At 31.3% G+C, this 27,009-nt stretch overlaps 4 protein-coding genes and 1 non-coding gene across 9 annotated transcripts; 1 reads left to right on the top strand and 4 right to left on the bottom strand.

The window, feature by feature from the left end:
* Window positions 1-567: 567 nt before the first annotated feature.
* Window positions 568-5,176, bottom strand: LOC103499956 (F-box/WD-40 repeat-containing protein At3g52030). Of its 2 annotated transcripts, XM_051087996.1 has the most exons (9): window positions 4,741-5,175; window positions 4,400-4,609; window positions 3,736-3,790; window positions 3,397-3,495; window positions 3,044-3,147; window positions 2,557-2,646; window positions 2,100-2,239; window positions 1,359-1,443; window positions 568-1,065 (listed from the first exon to the last, which is right to left on the bottom strand). In XM_051087996.1, exons 1-9 carry the CDS (start codon window positions 4,896-4,898, stop codon window positions 705-707), a joined length of 1,302 nt encoding a protein of 433 aa, XP_050943953.1. In that variant the 5' UTR covers window positions 4,899-5,175; the 3' UTR covers window positions 568-704. The 2 variants fall into 2 exon arrangements, with proteins under 2 accessions (XP_050943953.1, XP_050943955.1); XM_051087998.1 differs by lacking the exon at window positions 2,557-2,646 and having other exon boundaries at window positions 4,741-5,176.
* Window positions 5,177-5,302: 126 nt separating this feature from the next.
* Window positions 5,303-5,466, bottom strand: LOC127144317 (U1 spliceosomal RNA). The gene has a single exon (XR_007815968.1). It is a non-coding gene; the product is annotated as a U1 spliceosomal RNA (small nuclear RNA).
* A 554-nt stretch (window positions 5,467-6,020) lies between these two features.
* Window positions 6,021-10,329, bottom strand: LOC103499959 (serine carboxypeptidase-like 40). Its single transcript, XM_008463131.3, has 6 exons — window positions 9,500-10,329; window positions 8,465-8,572; window positions 8,103-8,377; window positions 7,161-7,633; window positions 6,606-6,711; window positions 6,021-6,484 (listed from the first exon to the last, which is right to left on the bottom strand). The coding sequence occupies exons 1-6, from the start codon at window positions 9,930-9,932 to the stop codon at window positions 6,323-6,325; spliced, it is 1,557 nt and encodes a 518-aa protein (XP_008461353.2). The 5' UTR covers window positions 9,933-10,329; the 3' UTR covers window positions 6,021-6,322.
* Window positions 10,330-19,023: 8,694 nt separating this feature from the next.
* On the top strand, window positions 19,024-19,938 carry LOC107991802 (UPF0496 protein 4-like). The gene has a single exon (XM_017047172.2). The coding sequence runs from the start codon at window positions 19,024-19,026 to the stop codon at window positions 19,936-19,938; it is 915 nt and encodes a 304-aa protein (XP_016902661.1).
* A 1,666-nt stretch (window positions 19,939-21,604) lies between these two features.
* Window positions 21,605-25,570, bottom strand: LOC103499963 (uncharacterized). 4 transcript variants are annotated; one of them, XM_051087981.1, is made up of 8 exons: window positions 25,129-25,570; window positions 24,264-24,377; window positions 23,971-24,039; window positions 23,818-23,837; window positions 23,685-23,737; window positions 23,554-23,584; window positions 23,383-23,482; window positions 21,605-22,067 (listed from the first exon to the last, which is right to left on the bottom strand). In XM_051087981.1, the coding sequence occupies exons 1-8, from the start codon at window positions 25,310-25,312 to the stop codon at window positions 21,868-21,870; spliced, it is 771 nt and encodes a 256-aa protein (XP_050943938.1). In that variant the 5' UTR covers window positions 25,313-25,570; the 3' UTR covers window positions 21,605-21,867. The 4 variants fall into 4 exon arrangements, with proteins under 4 accessions (XP_050943938.1, XP_050943947.1, XP_050943935.1 ...); XM_051087990.1 differs by having other exon boundaries at window positions 23,383-23,464; window positions 25,129-25,565; XM_051087978.1 differs by having other exon boundaries at window positions 21,605-22,076; window positions 25,129-25,563.
* Between the last annotated feature and the right edge of the window lie 1,439 nt (window positions 25,571-27,009).

Genomic DNA, 27,009 nt, shown 5'->3' with positions numbered 1-27,009 from the left:
TAGCCATACAAACCAAAATTTAATTATAAACCATGAAAAGACAAAAGATCATGCATATTCTAGGTCAAATGGAATAAATTAATAGCTATTGTTTGTCTGTGTTTTGTACCGATATCGATTAAGTTACTGTGAGAGAGTAGACAACCCAATTGCATTATGAGACTCACTTATTGTTACGATTATTTCATAATTGTGCATTTTGTCACATTTATTGTTACCATTTGACCCTAAATGGTAACAATAACAATGATAGAAAATGTAATATATTCATAATTTTAAGTAAATATGACTAAAACAGTCTAATTATTTTTGCGATTGAAAACAATTAGTACTGATCCATCGAAGATAAAAAAAAAAAGTTCCAATCTCACATGTTGAACATTAGAAAGCTATCCCTCTTCCTATAGTTGAGCTACTTCCGTCCCTTCTTTGGAGTCTGTAATCCATATGGATATGTGGAATTCAAAGTTCAAATTCTTCGATAATTCTTTGATCCTACCCTCTCGAATAAATGAAATCTGATTTTGATTACATTAATTTTCATCCAGAATGTGATAAACTATAATATAATGGATAAACCGGTTTTTTGAAATCTATAAAATTTACCTGAAAGCAGAAATTCTATCTGATCAAAATTTGAAATTAGTCATCATACAACAATATGCAAATATGTACAATTTAAATAAAGAGCATAGGAAGTAAAATTAGCTTTGAAACTTCCACAATCTAATGAACTTATCATTGTGCGTTGTGACTATTTTTTTCATTCCAACAGCCAAGCTTGTGATCGAAGGCCTATTCCTTCTGTCTATTGCATCAATAGGCGTCTCATCTGACAGTCTTTTCCCTCTCCTTTCTTCGACAGTTCCGAGACCGTTTTGATGCGTCGATAACAATCTACTATCCATCATACAACACGACCGCACGGTTCCCGTATTCTGATCCAAAATACGTAGAATTCCATCTATTCCACCAACGGCCAAACTTGACCTGTCATTTTGGAGATGTTGCAAAGAATATATGACGTTGGGGCTCACTCGGGATTCCCATAAGGATTTCATAGTCCTAAGAAATGTGCAGAACTCAATGAGTATATAATTTGATGACCGATAAAAGTAGTAAATCCACACATAAGATGATCTGAAAATAGAATATTTTAGGCATCATGAATTGTGGTATCAGAACTTCTCTACCCTTAGTTAACCCCCCCCATGGGATTAACAATTAAAATGTTTTGGTCAAAGTTCAAAGCAGAAACTTGTCTCCATATCCATTATCCATTAAATGTTCAAGCAGCAAGCTGAAATAGGTGGTCAGACAGGGTGACTAAAGTTACATTTGTAGTTCTATTTACTTACCTGAGGTCCCAACAATAGACATGACCGGCAGTTGATCCCGCAAACACTAAACGTGAAGAATCGTTGTAACATAAAGTCCTTATACCTGCAAACAGAGATTGTTGTTAAATATACACTTCATTTACCACAAATTGGTCGAAAAAGAAAATGTATATATATATTTACACATGATGAAAACTTCTACAAAAATCATCAGGCAGCAAACAGAAGGGAATGTTAAATTGGCAAAATGAGAATGCTAAAATGGCCAAACATAAACTACTTGGGATTGATTTTGACATGTGTTTAATAACTGTTCGGTTTATAGTTTTTAATTTTTGAAAATTAAGCCTATACACTTCTTCCACCTCTAAATTTCTTGTTTTATTATTTACCTTTTACCAATGTTTTAAATAACTAAGTCAATTTTTGAAAACTAAAGATTAGATTTTATAAATGTGTTTTTTTTTTAATTTAACTAAGAATTCAATTCTTGAACTTAGAAAAGATGGAAACCGTGGAAAGAAATTGAGAGAAAATAAGCTTAATTTTTAAAAGCAAAAAACAAAAAACGAAACGACCTAAAGAAGGCTTAAATTACAGTCTGAAATGCTTCATTTTTATCTCTAATTCAGAGGACTATTTTTCATGTTGTACTTTGCAAATAGTGAGTTTGTGACACCCAAAAAATTTTAAAACGAGGAGATAATAGCAAGACTGCCACATGCATGGAGAATCTGAAATGAAGGCATCAGATATGACCTACGGTATTTCTTGATCTAAGCATTACTACCCGCTGATCAGACCGAAGACCTGATACTCCAATGTTCCCAAGCAGAGAACCACCAAACATGAGCTGATCATCATTCACACATAAGCATGTCACTGGTCCAGGAAGCATCCTGCAACCATTACGGAAATTCACATAAAACCACCTATCCAATAAGAAATGCTGAAATTCATTTCCGTTAGCCTTCATTTCACATAAAATATAGATCTAAACATTCTAACATGCAAATGTCAGTAATAGTGCTTGTGTGCATGGGGAACGAAAAAGTAATCAATATAAAAATCGTTTCATAGTTTTTTCACCAATTCAACTTCTAATGGTAGCTCCTTTTGTCGGTTCATTCAATGCCTAATCTTAGTCTGTCAATAGCCGCATCCAAAGAACCACAGAAGGAAAGGTGTAATGTCATACATATTTCTCCCGTTTTACCTGATAATTCTAGAGCATCTCCTACTGTACATGTCAAATACATGAGCTGTCCCATCTTCACAACCCACAACTGCCTCCGCATCAAAGTAACTGGAAGCAGAATTGTAAAACTCGTCATATAAATTAATTGAAAATCAATTGAGAAGCACTTTAAGCCTATAAATGATCGAGTAAAAGAAACTATTGAACAAATTTACTTCCTAAAAGAAAAAGGCTGAAAATAAATTATAATTTATATAGGTTTTTAGATGCCACTGTTTCTAATGCCTTTACTATTTATTAGATGGCATGATTTTTTATTTATTTATTTAATTTTTTTTTTTTGTAAATGCCTGAGTTTTCTTTTCGAGAGAGGATTTCATTCTCTTCTAGTCCGTTTAATTACATTATCCAACGGTAAATTATTTCAATTTATTTCAGGGAAAGAAAATGAATCTTCTAGAAGATAAATGCCAATGATACTTCAGTGAAAGTTAAAGCCACATACCGCATACACAAACCCTTCTCAAAAGTACATTCACGTGAAGGAAATATACTTCTTTTCCCACTACGACTCCATATGCACAACTGTTTGCCAACCAAACCAACAATCTAGAACAATGTTTTTAGGAAATTAGATTTCATTCATCTAATATTAGTTTCCCTATTGGGAAAAGAATAAAATCCTTGATTTCAGCCAGGAAAGTGCTGAATGATTTAAGATTCAAAAGATGAAAAGGAAAGGATTGCATATGTGGATAAAAAGTATCTCACCTTTTCCTATGGTGTAACATGTTTTGTCAATAGTTTTCTAAACTAGTAAGAAAGTCGGCATATTTATAAGATATACATCAATATTACCTTGCCTACGTCAAAATCAAAGTCGATTAATGGCACTTTCTCAGGAATTGAATATTCTTCTAGACATCTAAAGTTCTCTGGCGACCAAAGTCTCATAACCTGAAATTGCAGCAAAATCTTTTTGTAAAACCAAGTGACAGGTGAGGCATCACAACAAGCTAAAATCAGAATTGCTCAGTGTAAGTACATCTCTCTATATCTCTCACCCACACACTTGGAGCAAATCTCTCTAACGCATTTGTTTCTTTCTTCATTTATCCCTACTTTTTCCTTTGGGTGAATAGGACAAATAAATGAATTCAACCAAATTCTATCAAATAGCAGAGTAAGAAGCTGTACTTTATCGCCCACTCCTGTCAGAATTAAGCCCATCTTCATTCGGCATTGTTCAGCCCTATATAAAAATCCATGTTACAGGAGTTATTATGCAATGTGCGCGCACACGCACACGCACACAGACCCACACAAACACAGGGATGCAAAATGTTCAGAAGAGTTTGAGAACATCTAGCCTAGTCCAATCATGCTTCTATTTATATTTCATTTAATAATAGTAATAATAAAGCTACAAAACAATGGAGAAACACCTGATCAAAGTATTCTAGTCTCCAACTAAAGGGAACCACTAAAAAGGCTAATCTCCAACTAAAGGAAACCACTAAAAAGGCCAAAGTGTAGTTCAATGGTAATTGACATGAGCTCTGTCCCTAAGGTTCAGAGTTTCATTCCCCACCCTGCAATTTTTGTATTCAGAAGAAAGAAACCACTAAAAAGTATGCTGATTAGAAAAATTGACATACAATTAGATGTCTGAGGATAAAGAGTCCTCAGCTATAGATAAGAAAAGCACAAGGCAGTAAAATAAGAAAACGATTTTATCTGATAATTCAGCAATCAAACTCCTAACTTTAGATGCTCCATAACAATAATGTTCAATGAACACAAGCAGTATGTAATTCATAAATAACTTAGAAATGACCAATGTCCATCTTGCCAAATTTACCTCACTGAATGGCCAATCCATTGAGAAACTCTAATACGGCCTTTCTCCAAGGCCAACTTATGCCTTTCCATCGCTATTTCCTCTAAACATTCCAGTAAAGGTTTCTCCAAAGAAAATGAAACTTCTGAAGTACTAGCGGAGTTCATCTCCTGCTTCTGATACCTCAAGCAAAACGTTCGCAATATCTCTGATTTATAAATAGCATAATTCCTTGTAGCACATTCAAAATTTTCGTTAGAGATATCAAATTAACAGTAAAAAGAAACTGCACACACATCAAAGAAATCCATTACGCTTTTTCTTCTCTCCTTTCTGCAAAGATAGAAAATGAAAAAGAGTACCAGGATTTACAAACAGCTAAGCATCGAACCAAGTCGAAAAGGTCAAGAAACGAGAAAATTATGCACAAGATGTCGTGGCTTAGGGAGTGAACTGGTTTTGCATCAACATCACTCCGTCTTCTCATCGAGGACCTGTCGGCAGTCGGTGGAGGAGTCATCGTCGGCGTTTGCCGGAGGTGGTTCCACGGACAGAAAGAATCGGAACGCCGACGTCCGGAGGAGAAAGCCGGTGGCTGCTTGGAGAAAAGATATGTGTGGGCTTTGGATCTGTTGGTGGACACGTAATTCAAAGGCCCATTCGCCGTGAAATGTTTAGATTCATTTAAAAATTTATATAAAATACAAAAATAATGAAAATTTATTCTGTTTTCATATTAATTTTATATTTTTCTCGACATATTATTTGGAAAGAAATAACAATGGCATTTTTCTATATAATTATTAATGTTTTGGAAGTTCACTTTTCTTATGACAATAATAAAATAATTGAAGCTGACCTTAAATGTTATATAATGAAACGTAAATTGTTGTTAAAATAAATAAATAGTTTAGTTGTAAATTGATAGGGGCCGCGCGAACGCAGGCCCCCACTGCCACAAATTATGACGTAGGCTCTGCCACATTGGGCAGACCTTAGGCGGGCACCCCTCCTGTATGTGCAATGGATGTCACCAACCTAGGCTATGGGACTTCTTGATCGCCCAAAAGCCCCGTCCAGGTAAGTATGTTTCAACGTTCAACCTAATTCTTCTTTTATACCCCACTTCCACTGTCTCTTTTTAAGTCTCACCGATGTGGGACAAACTATGACTTCCAATTAAATTAACCCACTACTTCCTTTCTTTCTTAAACTCAATCAACTCTCCCTCTCTCATTTTTTGTTTCTTTTCTTTTTTACTTCATTTGATTTGAAAAAATGAGCTAATTTATTGATATATAGTCTATAGATTATTCAATTAAATTCCTTTTGGAAAACTTGTAATTATAATTTTCATGAATTAGAGTTGGATGGATTATAACAGTATGTATGTATAGAATTTTTTGTGTGTATATTTACTTTTTTAAATTCAATGGTTTTCAAGTGGAATGAATAATGCCTATTTTTTTTCCTTCAATTTTGTCACATTATTACATGTAATCTAATGATATAATATAGGTTAACGATTTCAAAATTTAGACATGGTAATTATCACTTTTATCCACAAATTAAAGATATATATGTTGAGGTTGATCATATAGTTGAATAGTAGACACTTGACAGTAAATAAGGATAAATTAAATAACACTTGAAATCAAAAGTGGTCTTTCCTTTCATTTTTTAATCTTTTAATATCATCGTGAATATATTGTATATTGACATCAGAAATTGTCCTTTTTGAATCAATCGGTAGTCAATCAGAGCAAATAATTTTTTCTTGTTTAAATCAATCTTTGAGAAACTAAATCGGTAAAAGAATTATCATCACATTCCCCCTAAAACAAGTTTATTGAAAAGGAAATGCAACAACAAATAGAGAAGTAATAAGGACCAAATCAGAAAAATATTAGGAATGGTAACTCGAAATTATAGATGGAAATAAGGTTATGTGGTGCGACGATGTGAAGAAGGGAGAGGAGTTCCACGAAGGAAGTGTTTGATGAGTGAAAGTGCTCTTCTTGGTTGGTAGCTTGGCACTTCATGACCTGCCCCTCTCACTGTTGCCAATGTCAATTCCCCTTCATACACTTCAGCATACCCTCCGACCTAAAAGTTTAAACATCAAATACTCCAATCAACCATTACATTACGCTAATTCAACCTGATTTTGTTCTAGTCATATTTAAACCCTACTAAAGGACGATATATGATGGAGTTATGAAATTACCTCATTAGCATTGAACCAAGGGTACCAAGATTTCTTCACAGGAAGCTTCATTGAGTCGATAGAATATTTGGTGGAAGTAATGGGTACTCTCCCATCGAAGTCACCACTGCACCCAAATTTGTTAATAGATCAACGTCAACAAATGTTGAAATTTTAGATATAAATATCCATATAAAATGTCATTTAAGAAAGTTTAAAACTAAAAACTAATCTTATTTTGGTGACCAACATTTTATTTTGGTTTTAATGTTTGAAAAATTAAACATATTTTTTTACAATAGATAGTTTACCCATTTATTCAGTACAAATGATGAATTTTTATGTAAATTAAAAAAAAAAAAACAAAAATAAGTTGATTTGATTTTTAAAACATGAACCAAAAGTAAATAAGAATGCAATAAATTGGAAGGTCGTAAAAGGGAAGTTTGTAGGATAAATTATCAAAAACTAAAAGCCAACCCAAAACGGTACAAAACGAACTTTCAAAGACTCACAAAAACAATAATCATCCAAAATGTAAAGGTGAGAAAGAAAGAGGGAAGATGAAAGAAGTACCTGAAAACCCAGACTCGTAAGCCAGAAGCCATGAATTCCCTCAACAAAGGAACAACAGTAGAAGCGCTATCGGACCACCCCTGCATGACATCGCTACAAGGCTCCCAATCGTACGAAAGCTTCGTGACGTTAGCATGCATCGCCTTCTGAACGTCGGCCCGGTTCAAGTAAGCGTAGGTGTAGTAATCTGTACAAGGATCGTAGTTCAACACCGACGCTCTCTTAGGCACATTTGTCAGGGTGGTATTCTGACATAATGGATAGTAGATGTTGTAGATGTCAATTACGCCTATGTTTGACTCGACCATGTTCGACGCATCTATGCATTGCCGATTCTGCACCGCCTCGTCGGACGTGAAATTACAGTATTTCCTTATGTCCTTTGCGGTTCTGTCGGCGATTAGTGCGTGGCTTGCGAAGAAGTCGTACATTCCTATTTGGTCTGTTTCATCGTTGATCACGGCGTTTCCAATCTGAAATCAGAAAAGAAACGTCACCCTTTGTTATTATTATAAGAATTTGGTTTTACATTAATCATTAAATACATATTTTTCAATTATATATATAGATATAAGATACTTTAGAATGAAGGTACTAATAATTTGGGCGGTGGGGGCACAAGCACAATCCCTTCCTACATCGTCCCATGACTCGCGGGGGACTTTCTTTTGGTGGATAATTATTAGTTAATGACGTCAGATTGTGATAGTTGGAGTTGTGCGTTCTTATGATTGGTCATGCATCTTACATCTAAGTGCAAACTTCAATTATTACGAAACACAAAGAGTTTTTGTACGAATATATTTGAATTTTCGTAAACTTAATTTTAATGCTACATTGATACAACACAAAAAAAAAAAAAAAAAAAAAAAAACTATTTTTATGATTTCCAGTGGATGCTATTTAATTTCCCACAAGTTAGAGAGAGGAATGTGGACTTACGATAATGCCCTTGAGATTGACGATTTTCTTTCCAGCCTTCTTATTGTGTGAAAGAATGGTGTGAGCCAGCTGAGGGACGTAGTGACCGGCGTAACTCTCGCCGGCGATATAGAAATCCCGGGTCTTGTACTCCGAGAACCTCTCCAACCAATTCACCAAAAACGCGTAGTTGTTTTCCGCCGTGCTCTTGTCCCCGTTTGTATTGTAATCCGACGTCGTATTTGAGTACGAAAATCCAACCCCCGTTGGTGACTCCAAAAACAACACATTCGCAGCTACAACCCAATTGCAATTGTTTTAATAGATAATATTATGATTTAAAACTAAAGAAGAATACAAAAGTTTTAAATCATGATCCTTACCGTGATTCCACGAGAACTTATTTTGGAAGAGGGTTTTGCCGTCGCTGCGAACGCGAAAGGGACCCAGTTCAGCCATTGCTCCATAGGCAAGAGACGAACACCCAGGCCCTGTAGCACCAATCATTTACTGACACGTCATATTCCATAAATCTTATCTTTCTCTCCTACCTCTATCATATTTTACTTCAGATATAAAATAAAATTCAAATGTTTTTTTTTTCCTTCTTAAATTATAAATATAATCATTTATATTGAATGTGACATTAATCTACTGATACTCATTCCTAACTTAGACATACATTCCATGTGGCTTCATGTGCACCAATGATTTAAAACTCTGTATATGGATATAAATATAGGGTTAATTAAGTATTTATTTTTTAGAAAAATACAATAACAATAATGTTTTAAGTATAATAATAGAGCTAAACTTACCCATTTCGTTCTTTCAAATTATACCTATCCATAACACAATTTATAATCTAAGGTAGCATTAAATAGATATTTTCTATCTGGCATTCATTGTCTCTTTTTCATGGAGTGTGGGGTGGGGGACAATTTGGCTTTTGTGTTAGGACATTTATTTTCTGATAAAGAAAAAAAATAATCTTCTAAACGGTAAGTAATTGTCAAATTTAGCTTAATAACAAAAATAATAATTGTTATCAAAAAGATTAACAAACATTTATTTATTATTTTTTTTATCAAAGAAGAAAATAATAAATAAATTACAGCTCAGCATGCATGCCTGATGGGCTGATGCCGATATATTCTCCACAAAGAGAGGAGTCAAAATAGTTATACTTATAAATCATACAATTTTCCTTTTCTTTTATTTTTCCAAAAAATACTATTTGAAAAGTTTAAGCAAAAAGAATAATTAATAAAAGCAACTGAAGTTCTTAATTAACTAATTACGACGTAAAGAAACGAACTCCCAAAATCATAGATTATTGAAAGAAATCGAAATTCACAACTCAAATCATCAACTAAATTGAACAATCATCGACGAAGAATTTAAACACACGTACACACCTCCGTTGAGCCAGAGAAGAAGCGGCAAGGATTTCTTGTTATGAGGAGCTTCAACGAAGTAATAATAAAAAGCTCTACCCGCAGATTTGTTCACCGTCACATATCCGCCGTACTGCGATAATCTAACGTTCGGTGGTTGTCCTGGAAGCCGTACGATTTTGTCCTGCTTCTTCATTCCGGTTTGATCGTAAATCTCAACGTTTTCGGCGTTTTGATTATTAGTCGTCGTCGTCGTCGTCGCTGATTCGCTGTTAACGAGAAGTTGCGATGAAAAACCCCGGGCAGCTTTTGAGTTCTTGAAGAATTTCGCTTTGTACAGAGCATCTAACGCTTCCTTCTGATTCTTAGCCTCGATTTGAACAGAAAAAAGAACGATTAAGAAGAAAGAGAGGAGAATTATTGAAGAACCGCATTCTGAATTTCTCATTGCCATTGTGAAATCTCGATCGATGAAATCGAAATTGAGAGGGGGGGAGTTTAAATAGGGGGGAGGAAGAATTTTGGGGAATTTTTTGAGGTTTTGGGTATGTAGATCCAGAGTATATATGAGTATCTGTACAAGCTGAATAATAATAATAATAATAACAAAAATCAATGGGGGAGTTGAAGAATCGTTTTGACGGCCATGAACGTCGGAGTTCGATAAGAAAACTCAAAAAAACTGGAATTAATTAAATTAGTTTATTAAATGTACATGTATATATAATGGGATTTAATTGATTGATGATGAAGGAGATGAAATGAAAATGTTGTGACACCGCCAATCATGTTGCGCCATGTGATGCCGAGTGAATTTGGAGGATATTAAAATGGAAAGGATCCATCCATGAAATTATTGAAGACTGATGAGAGAATGAGGACCGTACGATTGTAAATAACTGATTTATCCTTTTTCTTTTTTCTTTTTTTTTTTTTTTTTTTTTTTTTTTAATTTTTAAATGCCGAAACTGCAAATGGAATTTTGCTTCTCTCAATTCTTATTTTATTGGATTTTCCAATTTGCTTCTCTCAATTCTTATTCTCTCAATTCTTATTTAAATGTATCAACTTGTAAGAATGTGTTTAAAAAGGGGAGAAATTGTGTTGTAGTAATGCCTAAATGAGTTGAAAATATTTACAAATAGATACGATAGGTTTTCGTCGTCTAAATTTAGATCAAGCATTTTAATCAGATCTACTAGTGCTACAAACTAGGCTTAGTAGCAAGATCCGACGAACATAGGAAGTATGTGATTTTCTGAATCAAATAGTTTGAAACTTGAGGTTAATCAATTGGAGTTGTAATGAATTGTTGCAAATGAATTAAATTGCTTAAAACAAAAACGCAGGAGATAAAAGTTGTAAAACAATACGAGAAAGTCTAGGTTGGGTTATGTAGATTTTCTCTATTCAAAGTAGTTGATTGTCGAATTAAGTGATTCCTATCACCTAACCAGGTTAACAAGGAAAGACTAGATAACTAAATGGTTCTTATCGACTACTATTCCGAGTTGACTCAACAATTTGCATGCAAATTCAATTTGCCCCTAATTGCATTAAACTATAAGGCAAAGTTAGGTTGAATATGTCTAATTTTTGAATTCCTAACTAAACATTCGATTGGTTCAATTCTCAGTTGATTAGGACATTATTTATCTAATTTTCAAATGCCTAATTAAATGTTCGATCGGGTTCATTTTTAAGTTGATTATGACAATACTTATCTAATTTGATTAGCAAGCTAATCTAATAGGTAAGATTTGAGTTTGAGTTTACAAACAAAGTAACCACTCAGCTATTGACAAGTATTAAATATTAATTAGTTTTCTTTATATATATTATATAAATACGATAAAGTTGAGAGGGGTTCACCACCTGGACCTATACTAAATCTATCTATACATATAGTGCACAAGCGTCCAACAATATGAAAAAAAAAACATTAATTTAGTTCGAATTGCAACAATTATAAAAGATGATGAACTCTAGGGTGGTTGGAAAATACTTATGTCACATTGGGATTGTGCAACAACGCTCGATGAAAATTTCATGTTGAACAACATCGAAGAGTTGCAGCACTATAAGCCAATGTCGATCTGTTGTGTGCTTTTCACGAATTAGGGGCATTATGCCTTGCAGTCTGTGAGGCTCCACAAGTCGTCAAGGCAGTGGCAAAATGATCACTTCTTCTTTGTTTGACACCAAGCATGACAGAACTTTTTCTTGCTTTTAGCTTCATTTATGTCATTAACATCCCGTATACTCTACGCTTGATATGTTCAAGGCCTATAAAACAACTAAATAGAAACATGAAATTTTGAAACAATATCGAATTAAGCAGAAATAGATAACATACTTGCGGTGTTGACACTGATATATGTCTACCTAGCTAAGTCTATTGCAGTTTATTATGGATAAAAATTAAAATTTTACTATAATTATAAATAAGGTCAATTCATTTTATTATATTTGAAAAACATCCCTAAAATATATTTGAAATAAATTTATATATACTAGTGAGGATAAATGATTGTACAATTTAAAATGCAAAATATAGGTACTTAAATTAAATTAAATTAAAATAAAATAAAATAAATATTTGGTAACAACATTATCATATTTTTAGAATAAATTTGCTGATAACTTTATTTTTGTTGTTTTTAATGTAATTAAATTTTAAAATACATAACAATGATTTTTTAAAAATATTTAAAATTTAAAATTTCAGTTTGATTAACTCAAATAATATTAGAATTTACAATTTGTAAAATGAAGGATTTGGCAAACAAAGAAGAGACAATAGAAACACACTTCATATGCAGAGGCTTTAGTGGAAAAGTCAACAAATTACAATCACACTTTTTTTTTCTTTTATATATATTGGGACAACAAATTATCTACCGGTGTCGGTTTTATGATACTATCTTTTTGTTTGGCAATGTCAAGATACAGTTTCAAAAACATCCTTAAACTTTAAAAAATGATTAAAAAAAATACTCTTAATTTTATACGAAAACGGTTGAATTTTGTTTCTATTGAAAAATATAAAACATACCATTGAACTCTAGAAGTTAAAAAAATAATTCTCGTAGTTAGCATATGAATTAAAACTTTAATTTTGAAAATATCTAGTGATAAATTTATTTGAATTTGTTAAGTTTTAATGAGGTTGACAATGTTTGTTTTATGATTTCAAATATCAAAAATGTCATTGAATTGCTGTTATTTTGAAAACTGGATGGATCTATCGAAATGCTGATTCTGCAAGATACTTTCCTATGACCATATTTTAGTAATCATTTTATTTTTTGAAGTTCGATTTAATGAGGGTATTCTCCTTATTTCTTTATCATGTTTTTCATCTTTTCTTTTAAGTAGAAAGGTTTTCACTAAAAAAAAACAAAGATAACAAACGAACAAATTTGGAGATGGAAATATGTGTCCATAGAGTTAATTTAAAACCAAAAAACCAAATCGTTATCAAAATACTCTCACTAAATAGTTTGTTGTGTTCATATGACAAAATACTTACGTATATAAAATTAAAATATTTGTCGACGTGTTTTCATATATTTCAACAAATACATAAATTGAAGTATTGAATATCAATACCAAATCTCCATCGATATATTTTTACATCTAATAAAAATGCTTGTAAAACGCTAAAACATGTCGATACGTATGTTTTAATGTGGGTAAAAATACTATTAACATTTATTAGTTAATTTTGGTAGTAAAAATAACTTAATATTTGTCTAAAAGATTTTCACAAAGTTTTTTATTTACAAAAATATCGATTACTTTGTTCAATATATTCGTAAAAAAATTGAAATCTTGATATTGCTATCAACATTTACACTTCTTTATTTGTTGAATGAACTTTGATGTGTTTTTAATTTTCTTTGAAAGATGAATGCTTCTAAAATTTATTTTGTCAACATAAAACATAATAGATTATGTTTTGTCTATATTTTTATTAATAAATAATTAGAATATAATTAAAACAAAAAATGATTTGATTAATAAAGATAAAAATTAAAAAGTGGTGGGATCATGGGCATCAATGATAGCCAAATAGTGTTCACATAAGAGGCCAAATTATTTATGAAATGGAATAAAATATTCACACCATGATATAATTAAAAATCATTTGGATCCAATTTTTCAATCAAACAAAACACTTCATCTTTTGTTTTTTTTTTTTTTTTTCTTTTTCTCTTAGATAAATTAATTTTTACATCGTCAACCCAAAATTTAGATGATTGGATTTCTGTTGTTCAAAATCACTTTTGCAGTTTGTAATTAATCAATGGTTTAATAATAATTTAGTGGGTAATTTTTTAAATTGTGTGTCTAATTTAGAGTCTGAAAGATATTTAATTTTCTGTCCACTATGCTCCTAACATATTAAAAATTACAATATTAAATTGGTTGATTTATTAGATTTCTTTTTAATTGAATTAGTGATTTTTTTAGAAAACAAAGTCTAATTACACAAATTTACTTCGAAAACTTATTAGATATACAATAACGAAATATATCAAAGAAATTGATACCCACAAAAACATAAAGTTAAATACATTTTTCTTCTCTTTAACACTACGAAATTGAAAGGTTAGAGACTTAAAAGGTAGCTTTAAAATGATTTTTTTTTTAATTCTTTAAAATAAATCTTACGAACCATCGTTTTACCTTTAAATTTATTGAGTATTATATTTATATACTCATTGTCCATGTTTTTTAAAAAAATTGTTCTAGGGGCATATAAACAAAAATTAAATTTAAATAGATAGTAAGTACGTGAATTAATATCGAAGATGCCAAGACACAAAAATACAAACTATAACCAAAAGGTCAAAAGAATAGATGAAAGAAAAAAGCAGCATGGGATGGCCTAGTCTCACTTGGAAGTTTGTTATAATCATTTTAGAAACAAATTGACATAACCAAAAACCTAATAATTTGGATGAACTTTGGACACACAAAATTAGTTTATTTTGTTTTTATTTATTTTTTTATTTATATATGTGGTTAAATCTTCGTTCATCTTATCCTTTCAAGGTTACCATAAACTCGAGAGGTTAAGATGTATATATTTTTTACTATAAAATATAATTAGGAAGACTCGACTCTCCCTTTTAAATAATGATGACTTATTATATTATTATTGTTATATTAGGGCAAAGTTGATCGAGAATAGTTTTTATAATTTAGCATTTCCTATAGTTCGACCGCTCTTATAAAATCTTAGGATTTGAAAATTAGGTATACAATGGGTAAACTCCTAATATTAAATTTTAAAACTCCCAAATCAATTTGACAACAACCCAAGATAATGGATTAGACTTGAATTATTACCACTTTGATCGACCAATAGATAAAAGAGAACTAGTTCCTCACTTCAATTTCGAATACTCCATAAGTAAGGTGATCAAGCTTTTCTTAATGTTCTTGGAATGCAACTCTAATAGTCAGAATTGCAAAAAAATAATTATGAGATTTTGTCATATAGCAAAGAATTTTCATTTATAGCTAGAAAACTCTAAATCTTCAAAATATCAATATGTTGTATTTTGTTTTCCTACTTTAAACCTATCCTATTGCCTAAAAAAACGTTTCTACTCTAACTCAAAGAAACTAAAAACTCAAATAAACATATATAGGCCTAATAATAAAAACCCAAAAATAAGGTATGCATTGTTACAAAATAAAATAAATTACAAACTTCAATTGATTATATCATGTTGAATCATGAATGCTATAGTTTATTAACTCTTAAAAGATCAAGTTTGAATGTGTGATTGGTCATCGAGTTAACACAAGGGCGTCTTAGTTCATATCAACGACACATGTGGAGGTATATAAATTTGACTTTAAGAACTTGTACATCAAAGCATATACCATAAACAATTAAATGGTCTCAAATTGACTTAAACCCTCTTTTTAAATCTATTAGTAATATCTTAGACCCTGTTTTTTAAAACTAAGCTTTTATATATATCTTTCTTATCATAATTTGAATCCATTTTAAGTAAAACAAATTCTAAAAACTAACATAGACTCTTTAAAAACCCCTTTCTCTAGTTTTTCAAATTTTGACTTTTTTTTTTTAAAAAATATATAGAAAAATATAGATATTTAATAAAAAGATTTATATTAGATAATGTGCGGTTAAATCTCAAAATCAATGAGTTCATAAGGAGCTTGTGAGTCTCTTTTGATCTATCCAATGTGGAATTCTTCTTTCTCTTTTGAGTTTTATTGTCTTTTATACCACATTTGATAGTATGATATTCCAATGTAGAAGCGTGAGTTCTAATTGATCTTTTCAGTGTAAAGTTCTCAAAATCTCACCAATTTAGATAGTTGAGTTAAAAAAAAAAAAAAGATTTTCTTTTTAAAAGTAGAAAAAAATTGACAAATTGTTCCACAGACAAAACCGCCAAAAACAAAATTCATTATATTTAATTTTTTGATTTTTCTATAAAATATAAATATTTTATGGAATATTCTATTTTTAATATTTTGTCTCTGAAAAACACACAAAAACAATACACATAACGAAATATTGAATTAAATTATAATTTTTATGAGTGGGGTTTGTTGTTTTGGTTTGAACCACTAATTTATTGGTTTATGATTTGAGCATATGATTTTGATGCAAAATGGAGGTTTATGTGTGGATTGAAGTACGGATTACTCCATGGATGACGTGAAGCTTTTGAGTTTTGACTATACGTTCTAGAGATATAGAGAATCACAAAATTGACCTCCACAATTCAAACATCTTTCTCTCTTCCATAATTAAATTAGAGAACAATCTACATTTCCCTTTTTGATCTAAATGGATGATCCAATTTCCCCAATCTTATAACATCAATTCTTAAGCTTACATTATTCATCACTTAAATCACATTAATTTTGAATATAATTATTGAATTCTATCTCAAAGTGAAACAAAAATAAAGAAGCAAGAGGAAGACAGTAGAGATCCATAAATATCATTTATTGTGCAAATCAAAGCCAAAAATCTTTATAGCAACAACATAAAAGAAGATAAATATCAGATAGACAATTTTTCTGGTATCTCTGTGTTTGTATATTAACAAAATTTATTATCAATAAAAAACGTATTTTTAATGAATTTTTTTTATAAATAAATAAAAAATATTTTTAGACTTTATAAAGACAATGAATTATGTTTTATTTGAAGTTGAAGAGCAATTTAGAATAATAATAATAATAATAATAAAAGAAGAGGATAATAGGAGAGGGTAAAGGAGTTGACCCAATCCGACGTGTAAAATGTGTAACTGCGGATGCCCACAGCTTTTCCTCATTTGGTGTGCTGTAAGTCCGACGTGTAAGTCAATAACTACTTCCATTCTTATTTATTCTTCCTTTTCATTTCTACAAACTTCCCCATTTCTTTTACACATTTTTATATATAATAAAATAAAATAAATACTAACCTATAACAAATTTTTTGATTCTATTAGTCATATATATACTAATACACTTTTATCATTTGTCTATCAATATGATCGATAGAAGCATATCATGTCTATCATTAATAGAATATAAAATTTTGTTATATTTTGAAAATATTTTATCAAATTTATCGTTTTTTATAATTTTCTATATATATATATATATTTGAAAATGTTTATGTTATTTAAAGTTATGAGAAGGGGTTTTATAAAAAAATATGACAAAACGGTAAAATATTAAAACAATTACAAAAACGGAAAAAATCCATAGGCCTATAATGGAAAATACCAAAAATATCCCGTCAACAACGCGAATAATATATTTGGTAGATGATCGTTTGTTTGGTCAATTGTTTAGATTTGGTACAGAATTCATTTAAGTTGGTTACACAATATTTCAGATTTGGTGGTTTAGATTTGGTTAAACGAATTTTTCAAGATTCTTGGTACACAATCATTTAGATTTATTTAGACGATGATTTACTTTTTAAGATTTTTCGCTACACAATCATTTAGATTTGACTAAATGATTGTTTTTTTATTCTTTTAGTACGATTTTTTTAAGATTTTTTATAAATGATTTTTTAAATTTGGTTACTCTAATCTAAATCATGTAAAAAAAAGAAAAAGAAGAAAGACGACGAAAAAAATCACAATAAAAAAAAAGAGAAAAAAATAAAGAAATCAAATTTGGTTACCCAATTGAAAAAAAAAAGATATAGAAAGAAATCGCAATGAAAAGAAGAAAGACAGAGAAAAAAATCGCAAAAGCAAAAAAAAAAAAAAGAAAGACTATAGAAAAGATTTGCAAAAAAAGGTGAATGGAAAAATCTAAAATATTTTAAAAAATAACTAACTTTATTACACGAACCGTAAATATTTTAGTAGTTTGTTATATTTATAAAAATTTGTCTCATGAACAATGCTTAAAATTATTTATTTAACAATAAACACAATCTTATAAAGTGTACTTAAAATGTGTTGTATGTCACCGTTATAGTATTAGCTTTGATTATGATATCAAATGTTTGTTGATAATTTTGTTATCTTATTCTTATTGTATTAAGAAAACATTTAATCTCTTACATTAACAAACTATTTTAATCTCTTATATTTGGAGGTTTCTTTGGAAGCACTAAAAATAAATATTAATTACAACTTTGTAGGAACAAACAAATATGCAAATTGATTTTATCCTTAGCTGTCTTTGAAGAGGACAAATCAGGTTTGACCAAATTAAAAAAAAAAAAAAAAATGTCATTTGTTTTCTATCTATTAATTCTTTTCTTTTTTTTGGATATGGACTTTTTGGTAATTTAATCCTAAATAATAACAAACGTTTTTTAAGTTCTAAAAAACATTTATGGTTTTCTAAAACAGACAAAAAAAAATTAATTACGTTTTGCTATTATTATTATTTTTAAACTATTTTTTTCAAATTTCAATTAAAATAAGAAAAAAAGCAAAAAAATAAAATATTTATTAACTAAAAAAACACGATAAATTTCATTATTTTAAATCTTATTTTAGTTCTTGAACTTTGAATATGAATCTATTTTAACCTTCCAATCCCAAAAGATATTCCATTTTAGTCGTAAATTGATAATTTCCATTTAGAATTTGCTCACTTTTCTTTTGGTCCAATATATTTTTTATGGTTCAATTTTACTTTATATTCATTTTGGTCAACATAGTTTACAAATACAAGATTCTTCCTATTTCTATTAAAGAATTAACAAAGTCATTAAGTGTTAATGACATGAACAAAAGAAAAAGGAAGCAGCATAGGAAAAAGGCAATTGATCCTCGTAAAGATGACGCGAAATGGAGTCATTAAATTAAGAAAAAGAAAGTCAAAATGTTTGCTTACTCTCTCTTGGGCTTTAAGCCACGGCGCACGCGGATTTCTCCATTAAAACTTTCTTCTTCTTCTTCTTCTTCTTCCTTCTATAAAACCCCTTTAAACTCCACAGCCCGCCATTGTTAAACGCTCCTCTAAGACACCAAAACATCATCAACAACACAAACCCGCTTTTCATTTCTGCTGATTTTATAATGCCCCTTTTGCTTCAAACCTTCAACAAGTTCTGTTCCAAGCTCGACAATCGCCACCCTAACCGCCATGGTTCTAAATTAGCTTCCTTCTCTCTTTCTCGTCTTCACGCATTCGAGGACGACGTGTCGGCTTGCTTGAATCATCTCTTACTCTCGACTTCCGCTTCAAAACCGTTGTCGTTTCATTACCTTCTTCAGCTTCTTCAGGGTCTTCTTCCGACTATCCATCAGTCGTTTGCGAAATTGGTTGTTGACTTGGAGTACCCTGTTGGAAGATGGAGAGCCGATTTGGTTGATGGGTATTTAAATTATAGTCTTAATTTGCTTGATCTTCTCAACTCCATCAGTTTTTCTTTAACCCAATTGGGGAATTCTCGGGTTTCGCTTTCTTATGCTCTGAGCCTAATTCAGAGCTCCCCTGCAATGGCGGTTTCCCGTCTGAAACCGATTGCTCTAAAGAGGTATTCCGAAGGATTGGAGATTAGAGGAAATGTGAAAGATCTGAAGAAGGGTTGCTCCGGCGAGGAGAGAGCGATCGAGAAAGCTTTGGCAACAATGGAGGGAATTGGGTATTGGATATGTGGTATTGTGCTTTCTGGTTGTGAAGGAGATGCAACGGCGTATTTGGAGATGAGAAGATTAGCCTCCGGTGTGACGGTTCCGGCGTTTAAGGCGTTGGATTCGGTGATCTCGGCGGTGGTTGCCGGGAAGGGGAGTGTGCCGGAGGAGGTTGAGGAGGTGAACGTTGCGGTAGAGATGATCATCGGCGGTAGCGGCGAGGCGGTGGAGGAGATGAGGAAGAGAATGGGGAGATTGGAGAAGACGGTGGAGGGAATGGGGAAGGAAGTGGATGGAAGATTCTCGGAGGTTCTGGACGGAAGAACTCGAATGCTTGATGTTTTCAGACACTCTTAAAATTAGAACTCTTTAAGAACTTTTTCTCCTATGAAAGGGTTTATTGTGTTTATGTAAATGTGGATTTAAGTAATGGGATTTTTCTTGTTTTGTAATTTGGTTGAAATTGTAAATAACGTATAGAGATACCAAAGATGTTTGTATTTGTAAAGCATCCATCTATAGTTGGTGAATCCAAAAGAAAAACAGAACAAAATGAAAGTAAAGAGTGCTCGTTTATTATTATTTCTTTTAAAGTTCGAGCAGGTGATTTTGAAATTATTAAGATTGATTTTGTTGTACGTCTTGATTGATATAAAAAACCTAATAGGAATGAAAACACCTTAAACCAAGATATTATAATTATACTTAAAAATTCTTCTATAAAAAATTATAAAAAGTATTAAAATTATCAGAAGAAGAATAAAATTTGAAATTGTGTTATGTTTTTATAAATATTTCAATTCATTTAGTTATATTCATTTGTTTTATTATTATTTTTCTTAAAAAAAGAAACATATTCAATTCTCCTCTCTCTCCAAATTATGTGAGAATCGTAAAATTAGTGTAAAGTTTAAACCATGACTTTTGTACATATTTACGACCGTTTGAAAATTTTAATTTGAATCAATTAAAAATCTAAATTTTCATAAGCAATTAATTTGAACCTTTCATTACAGTTAGGAAAATTTTATCCCTCGATCAAATTCAAATGTTGGTGTTCCAAAATGAATTATTCAATAAACACACGAATAAATCATAAAGAAAGTTCCACGAATAATTCATAAAGAAAGTTCTTAGTTAGACTAATTCATTTTAATTGATACAATTATAAATTTGCATAAGATTTCTTTTTAAGGAAAAAAAAAAAAAAGAATTATAAATTGATACACTTGCAAATACCCTAATCCAATTATTAGTCTTAAATCTAAATCGATAATATGTTCCTTAATGAAAACGTTTCTTGAACCAAAATATTTTTAAAGTATAACAAAATTTCAAATTCTAATAAAATAAAAAAAATTTACGCTATGCTGTAGACATTTCCAGCAGTTTTATTATTTAGGATAAATTTTCTTTTTCTAATTAAATTATTTTTATATACTCATGTAAAAATGATTACGATACATCTCGTCCCTTCAATTTTTCAAGGGGGTCATAGGAACAGAAATGCTAACACAGACTTTGACATCTAGACAAAGTCAAGAGTATAATGCTCTTATAAACAAACCTGTAACTACACACTACAGAAATTTTAAACCTCCCTCGATAATTAATATTAAAACCAATGCGCAATTTGATGTTGATAAATAATAGTGTCTCTTATTCAAATCATTCAAAATTCCTTTCTTGAGATTATAATGAATTTTAAAACTAAAAAATACATATGAAAATTATTGCAACCAATAATAGGATTTGAACGTCTGGCTCCAACCTCAAGGAAAGAAGAGCAATCCAATTACCCGAAATAGGAGAAGAGCTAAATTTACAAATATAAATAGAGGGGGATGCAAATTAAAGGCAAAAATAGACCAATTCTTCCAAAAAATAAGTGTGAATAGCATCAAGACAACATCCCTATTCAACGCCCAATATCGTGTTCGTGTGGCCCAAGTTTACTTGTTTGAGATGCTCAAAACCAACGGCACCCCTACCCCAAAAAAGAAGGGGAAAAAAAACAAGAAGAGAAGGCACAAAGAACATGGCCAGTTCATTGTCGTAATGAATTAGGCATTTGGTTTGAATAGCCACAGTGATATCAATTGTTTCTATGTTCGAAGAAGCCATCTCCACCTAGACTCAGGGTATGGTATCCCCTCAATTATGTGTTAATTTCAACGTGTTTTTATGTCTATTAATTCTCTTTTACAACGAACATCATTTTATAACAATGCATATAACATGCAATCAATGATATGAGGTAGGTAAAGGTACCTTTTTTTTTTGTTCCTATAACGCATCTGTGCTCAACAGATATGGAGGCACTATGTTATTTGGATCCGAGTCATCCAATTTTTGACACACGTATATGAAGTGAGAATCTGGGTCTTCCATAACAAAATTTGGCGACAATAACCCATTTTCGGTCAGAGGCACCGGTTCAAGATATGATTTCTCTGGTGTACTACACTCTTCCGGCCTTTGGTATCCTGGCCTTGCTGTACAATGTAAAGAATGAGAAATGGGAAGGAAGTATATTTCAAAATGCCATAGAACTTAAAACAAGGGGAAAATATAAGTATGTCTCCCATGCTCGTTAATGACATAGAACAAGTTAAACTATCTTGAGAAAGAAATCAAAGCAAAACCAATTTGATGTTATGGTTTCAAAATAGGTAGTAGTCCAAAACAACGACGTTCAATTGATAGAGATAACCATGTAGAACTGCTCGAAGTGATTTAAAACTGGAACCTTTTCGAAGAAATACAGGCATCATTAACAGATTTGACGATGCCGTGAATCAACTAGTTCTATATTTCAGAAAAACATAAGAAAAAAATGTCGTTGTGTATAGGCGGGCAGTGTGGCCACATCACAGCGTATCCAAAATCCCCGACCACATAGTAAGGGAGCAAACCTAACCGCTGGGAAGCTAGCTAACTGATGCAGAATTCATGTTACTCTTGGTTAAATCCTCGAATGATTCTTTTAGTTTCCTGTTTAAACTACAGTTTCTCTTTTTAGTTTCTTTTTTGTATTTTAATTTGTAGTTTCTCGCCTGTGGTATCATGTATTCAAGAATTTTTTTATTGATATTTGATTTGATTTTTGAAGAATGGTCTCCTTTAATTCCTTAGGCTACAACACTAACTGGGAATCGTAATAGCAATTCTTCCGATAAATACCACCTTAGAAGTCCATTTGTCCTTTTGTCTTTTCACTCTATAAATCATCTAGTTTTCTCAAGGGTGAAAACACAGCCTAGAGAAAGAAATGGCCCAATAGGCCACTGTTAGGATACCAAGACACAGAAAATATCACTAAAGATGTCTCTATAATGTAATATCGATAATAAATTACAAAATCAATGGTTTTTTGAGAGTGCTACGTCTCTCCGACGGCCAATCACTAAAAACTATGATTCCCTCCTAAGGTGCCCAACTCCCCTTATTTATAAAAAATGCACCATTTAATTACCACTACGTCCTTATTGTTATCCTACTAATATTCCCAATATATCCCTTACTAATACTCTCACGCACCCCGTTGCACATCTTAACTTACCTGCATCCATAGTTCATGTTCAGAGCTTTCAACACTCAGAGAGAGCTCTTGAAATCTAATATTAAACTACCTATCTTTAGTAATTGTCTGCGATTCTTCAATTTTTTTGTTCTTTAAATTGTTTTTCTGGAGACATGGTTTGAAACAAAAGCAGGAGAAACCAAATAGATACACCTGTATCAACCAGAGACCTGGAAATAAAAAGAAAAAGTTCAGTGAGAGGATGAAAACGAACTCACGGATTATAAACAGCGCTATTTTCCAATTGTATGAAGGTCGCATCAAATGGGGCATCCTTACTTTGGGATCACCATATGTTATCTGCAAACCACCAAAAATCTATTTTGATTATTTTACTCCAAACAGAACATTGAAAAGTAAAGTCTTGACAAGAGATAAAAGATGGATACCAGTAAATAGACTCCTCCTGGTTTAAGAAGCCTACAGGAGTAACAGCCAAAAATTAGTGGAGAAATATAAAACCAAAAGAAGAGAATCTACACTAGTCAACCAATGTTGTGAAGTTCATAAAGTCCACAACCTACTCACTTCTCCCAGCATTTGAGCAGCACTAATCGGAGCATCAGTGCCACACTGTGTACACAAAATTAAAGAATTAGAACATGGGGAAAATAATGAATAACATGCATGAGAAATATGGAAACCTCACATACCATCAACGAATCAAGTGTCCCTATACCAAGAATCAAGAGGCCAGGAGTGAAACGTGGTGGCACCAGCATTGAAAGATCAACACATAGGGCAAACTTCAGTATTAAACACTGGGAAATTCGATGGTGTGTAAAATGAAGATCAAGAAGCCAGACCTTTATCAATGACAGCACCAAACTTCTCGTCTGGAAAAAAGCTCATGTCCCTGACATCCATTTCCATATCTATGCAGATTTGTCAAGGAAACTTGTGAACTTGTACGAGACGATTGTACTTTAGCTAAAAGGGAATACTCCATAACCTATTGAGAGGACCATATTAATTTTTCTCTCTCACACACTATCTCTCTCTCTAAGTACTATGTATCACCATACTAACAATTCTGTCAACACAAGCAACTCGAGTGTTAATTTGAAAACAAAACAAAGATACAAGCCTCATAGGATACATTTTAACTGGGGGATGAACTGATACTTTCTTTTCATCATGTCAATTGCTACCGAAGAAATGTCAACGTTCATTATGTCTTCATATCCATCCTTGACCATATCTTCTGACATGACTACAAGTACAAAAGATGTCACGGTTAAATCAATGTAAGTTGTAGACAACAATAAGGTTATATTTAATGTGCTGAAGCTCTAAATTAAACTGCATCGGTTATCAATTTTTATACAGGATCTTTTACATTATATAGATCAATATTCAAACAATACAGCGTCTATAACTTCCAAATACTTACTAATTCTTGTATCTTAACCCGTGTTATTGCGGACATTTTAGCCAAATATGTACACATTTTCAGAAACAACCAAATTCAGAAATTCCAATTTCCAAATACAGCTATCAACCTCGATAATCAGTAACTTGAACCCTCTCTCGTCGATTAACTTCTTGGCCTTCCCATTCTACTACAATGCTTTCAGCTCTCAAATAAGTTGTGATTTAATCCTCATTAAGCTACTTAAGTTAGGATTAACATTAAAGATTTAAATACCAAAAACCAGATTTTCCGGTTCATTCCCCTCAAACGTGTAATTCTCATCCAACAGAGTCCAAATAGTTGACTACGAATTCTCAGGAACAAGATTCCAAGAAAGCTCCTCGTTTCAAATTCCACGTATGCTAAACCGCCTAAATCTCTCAATCCGATAAACTTAAAATCCACAAAACATTAATTTCGGACGACAAAAAATTGAATGCATCGAAAATTTATTCGAATTCCAACTTCCAACACATATTCGAGAACAATCGAAATCTAAAACGAAAAAGAAACCGGAAAAAGAAAGAAAGGTGAAATAAGAGGAAATTACCAGCATTACCACAGCCGACCATAAGGACGGAGGCGGAAGTGCTGATGAACTTACGAACAAAAGGACGAAGAGAAGAATAACGCTGATACCAATCGAAAGAGCCAGCCTCATGCAGATAACGAGCGTCCCAGTAGACAGCATCGCCATAGTTGTAGGTGTTGCAGCTGGACACGTCCCTGTACATGTCTGCACCCTACGGCTGCCTCCGACGGAAAATTTCACAACGAAAATAAGAGGAGAAGAGGTGAGATACGGGGGGAGCGGTTGATTGGGCAGTTGAAAGGGTTGGTTTGAGTTAGAGAGAGGAGTGAAATGAGAGGGAGGAACAGGGAAATCGGTTGGACGATGGTCCGGATGGGATTAGGAGCGCGTGGAGAGTGGCGCGTACGAAAATGCGCGTGAGCTTAGAGTGATAGGTCGAGTAATTTTCAAAAAATGAATATTCCAGAGAGTTCCTTTTTCTATTTAAATATAGATTAATATTATCGAAATATTCCGCAATTAACGAAGTATTTTTTTAAAAAAATTCTAAAGAAAATCGTTTCCATTATGAGAAAAAAATATTTAGAAAGAAATAATCATAAACTTATATTAAATAATTTATAAAGAATCATAAAAAATTATCTATTTTTAAATTTATAAATTCTATTATCATAATTTCTTTTGCTACTTTAGTAAATCTTACTTTTCGATTCAATTTTTACTCTTAATTTTTCAATTATTAGATTGTTTTATATAAAATCAAGAACTTTTTTTTTTATTATTTGTTAAACTAATTTATGAAAAACTTTCAGGTAAACAAATCAACAATGATCAAAAGATAAATAATGGAAGTTTATTAAGTGTTGCAACCAAGAAAAAAAGAAGTGTTGTAAACTTTTATAATATTCTCCTTTAAAGAGGGTTAAGAAAAAGATATCATTTACCTATGTTTATAAAATTATAAATATTTGCCTAAAAAATTATACATATAAATAAATGTGTAACGAGTTAACTTGAGAATTAAGAGGTTTTGATTTTAAAATTATGTCTTCAATTTGTACTAACAAAACGTCTATAATGTGATATAGATAACTGATGATTAGATGATACTAGAAAATTTATTTTTTAGATTAAAAATTGTGAGTTTGGTTAATTGGTTTATAGAATATTATATATTTATTAGACATAATTTTAGAAAAATGTTTTTGTGAATTTGGAAGTGCTTTTACCTATACCTATATTAAAATAAACGTAACTCAACTAATATAATGTTTGTATTATCAATCTTAAAACTAGAGGCTTGATTTTTTCTAAACTAAATTATAACTTTTTAAAATTGAAAGTGACAATTTAACAAATTAAAGTTAAAAGTATAAGTCTTGAAACCAATTTGACTAAATGAAAAAACCTAGAAAATCTTAAATACAAAAGATAAAATCATGATATTTTAAAATTTATGGATTAAATTCAAACCAAACCCAAAACTTTCGCTAATGGTTATATTTTCTTAATTAAGAACTAAAAGAAAAGTAGAAAAAAGAACTCAAAAAGAAAACAAAATTGTATTTTCCTAAAACTAAACAAATAGAAAAAGTTTTCGTTCTTGATTTTTTAAAATTGCCTTTTTATTTAGAAAAATTTGCAAGCATAACAAAAAGATTTATGATAATAGGGTATACGTCACTACATTTTCTAAATTGCAAAAATAGCAAATTTAAAAACGAATAACTCCTTGATAATTCTCTTGTAGTCGTCTAATATATCTAATTACTTATCATATTTGTAATGCGCGAAAAAAAGGTGCTATGAGCTCCTTTACTCTAACATTTTTTATCATACGATGCAATTTTACTTTTATATTTAATGTCATTTTATCCCCTCTAAAACTTGAAAATATAT

This window comes from Cucumis melo, chromosome 1 (genome assembly GCF_025177605.1).
Source record: "Cucumis melo cultivar AY chromosome 1, USDA_Cmelo_AY_1.0, whole genome shotgun sequence".
Lineage (NCBI taxonomy): Eukaryota > Viridiplantae > Streptophyta > Magnoliopsida > Cucurbitales > Cucurbitaceae > Cucumis > Cucumis melo.
This window is presented reverse-complemented; position numbering and strand designations above follow the sequence as displayed.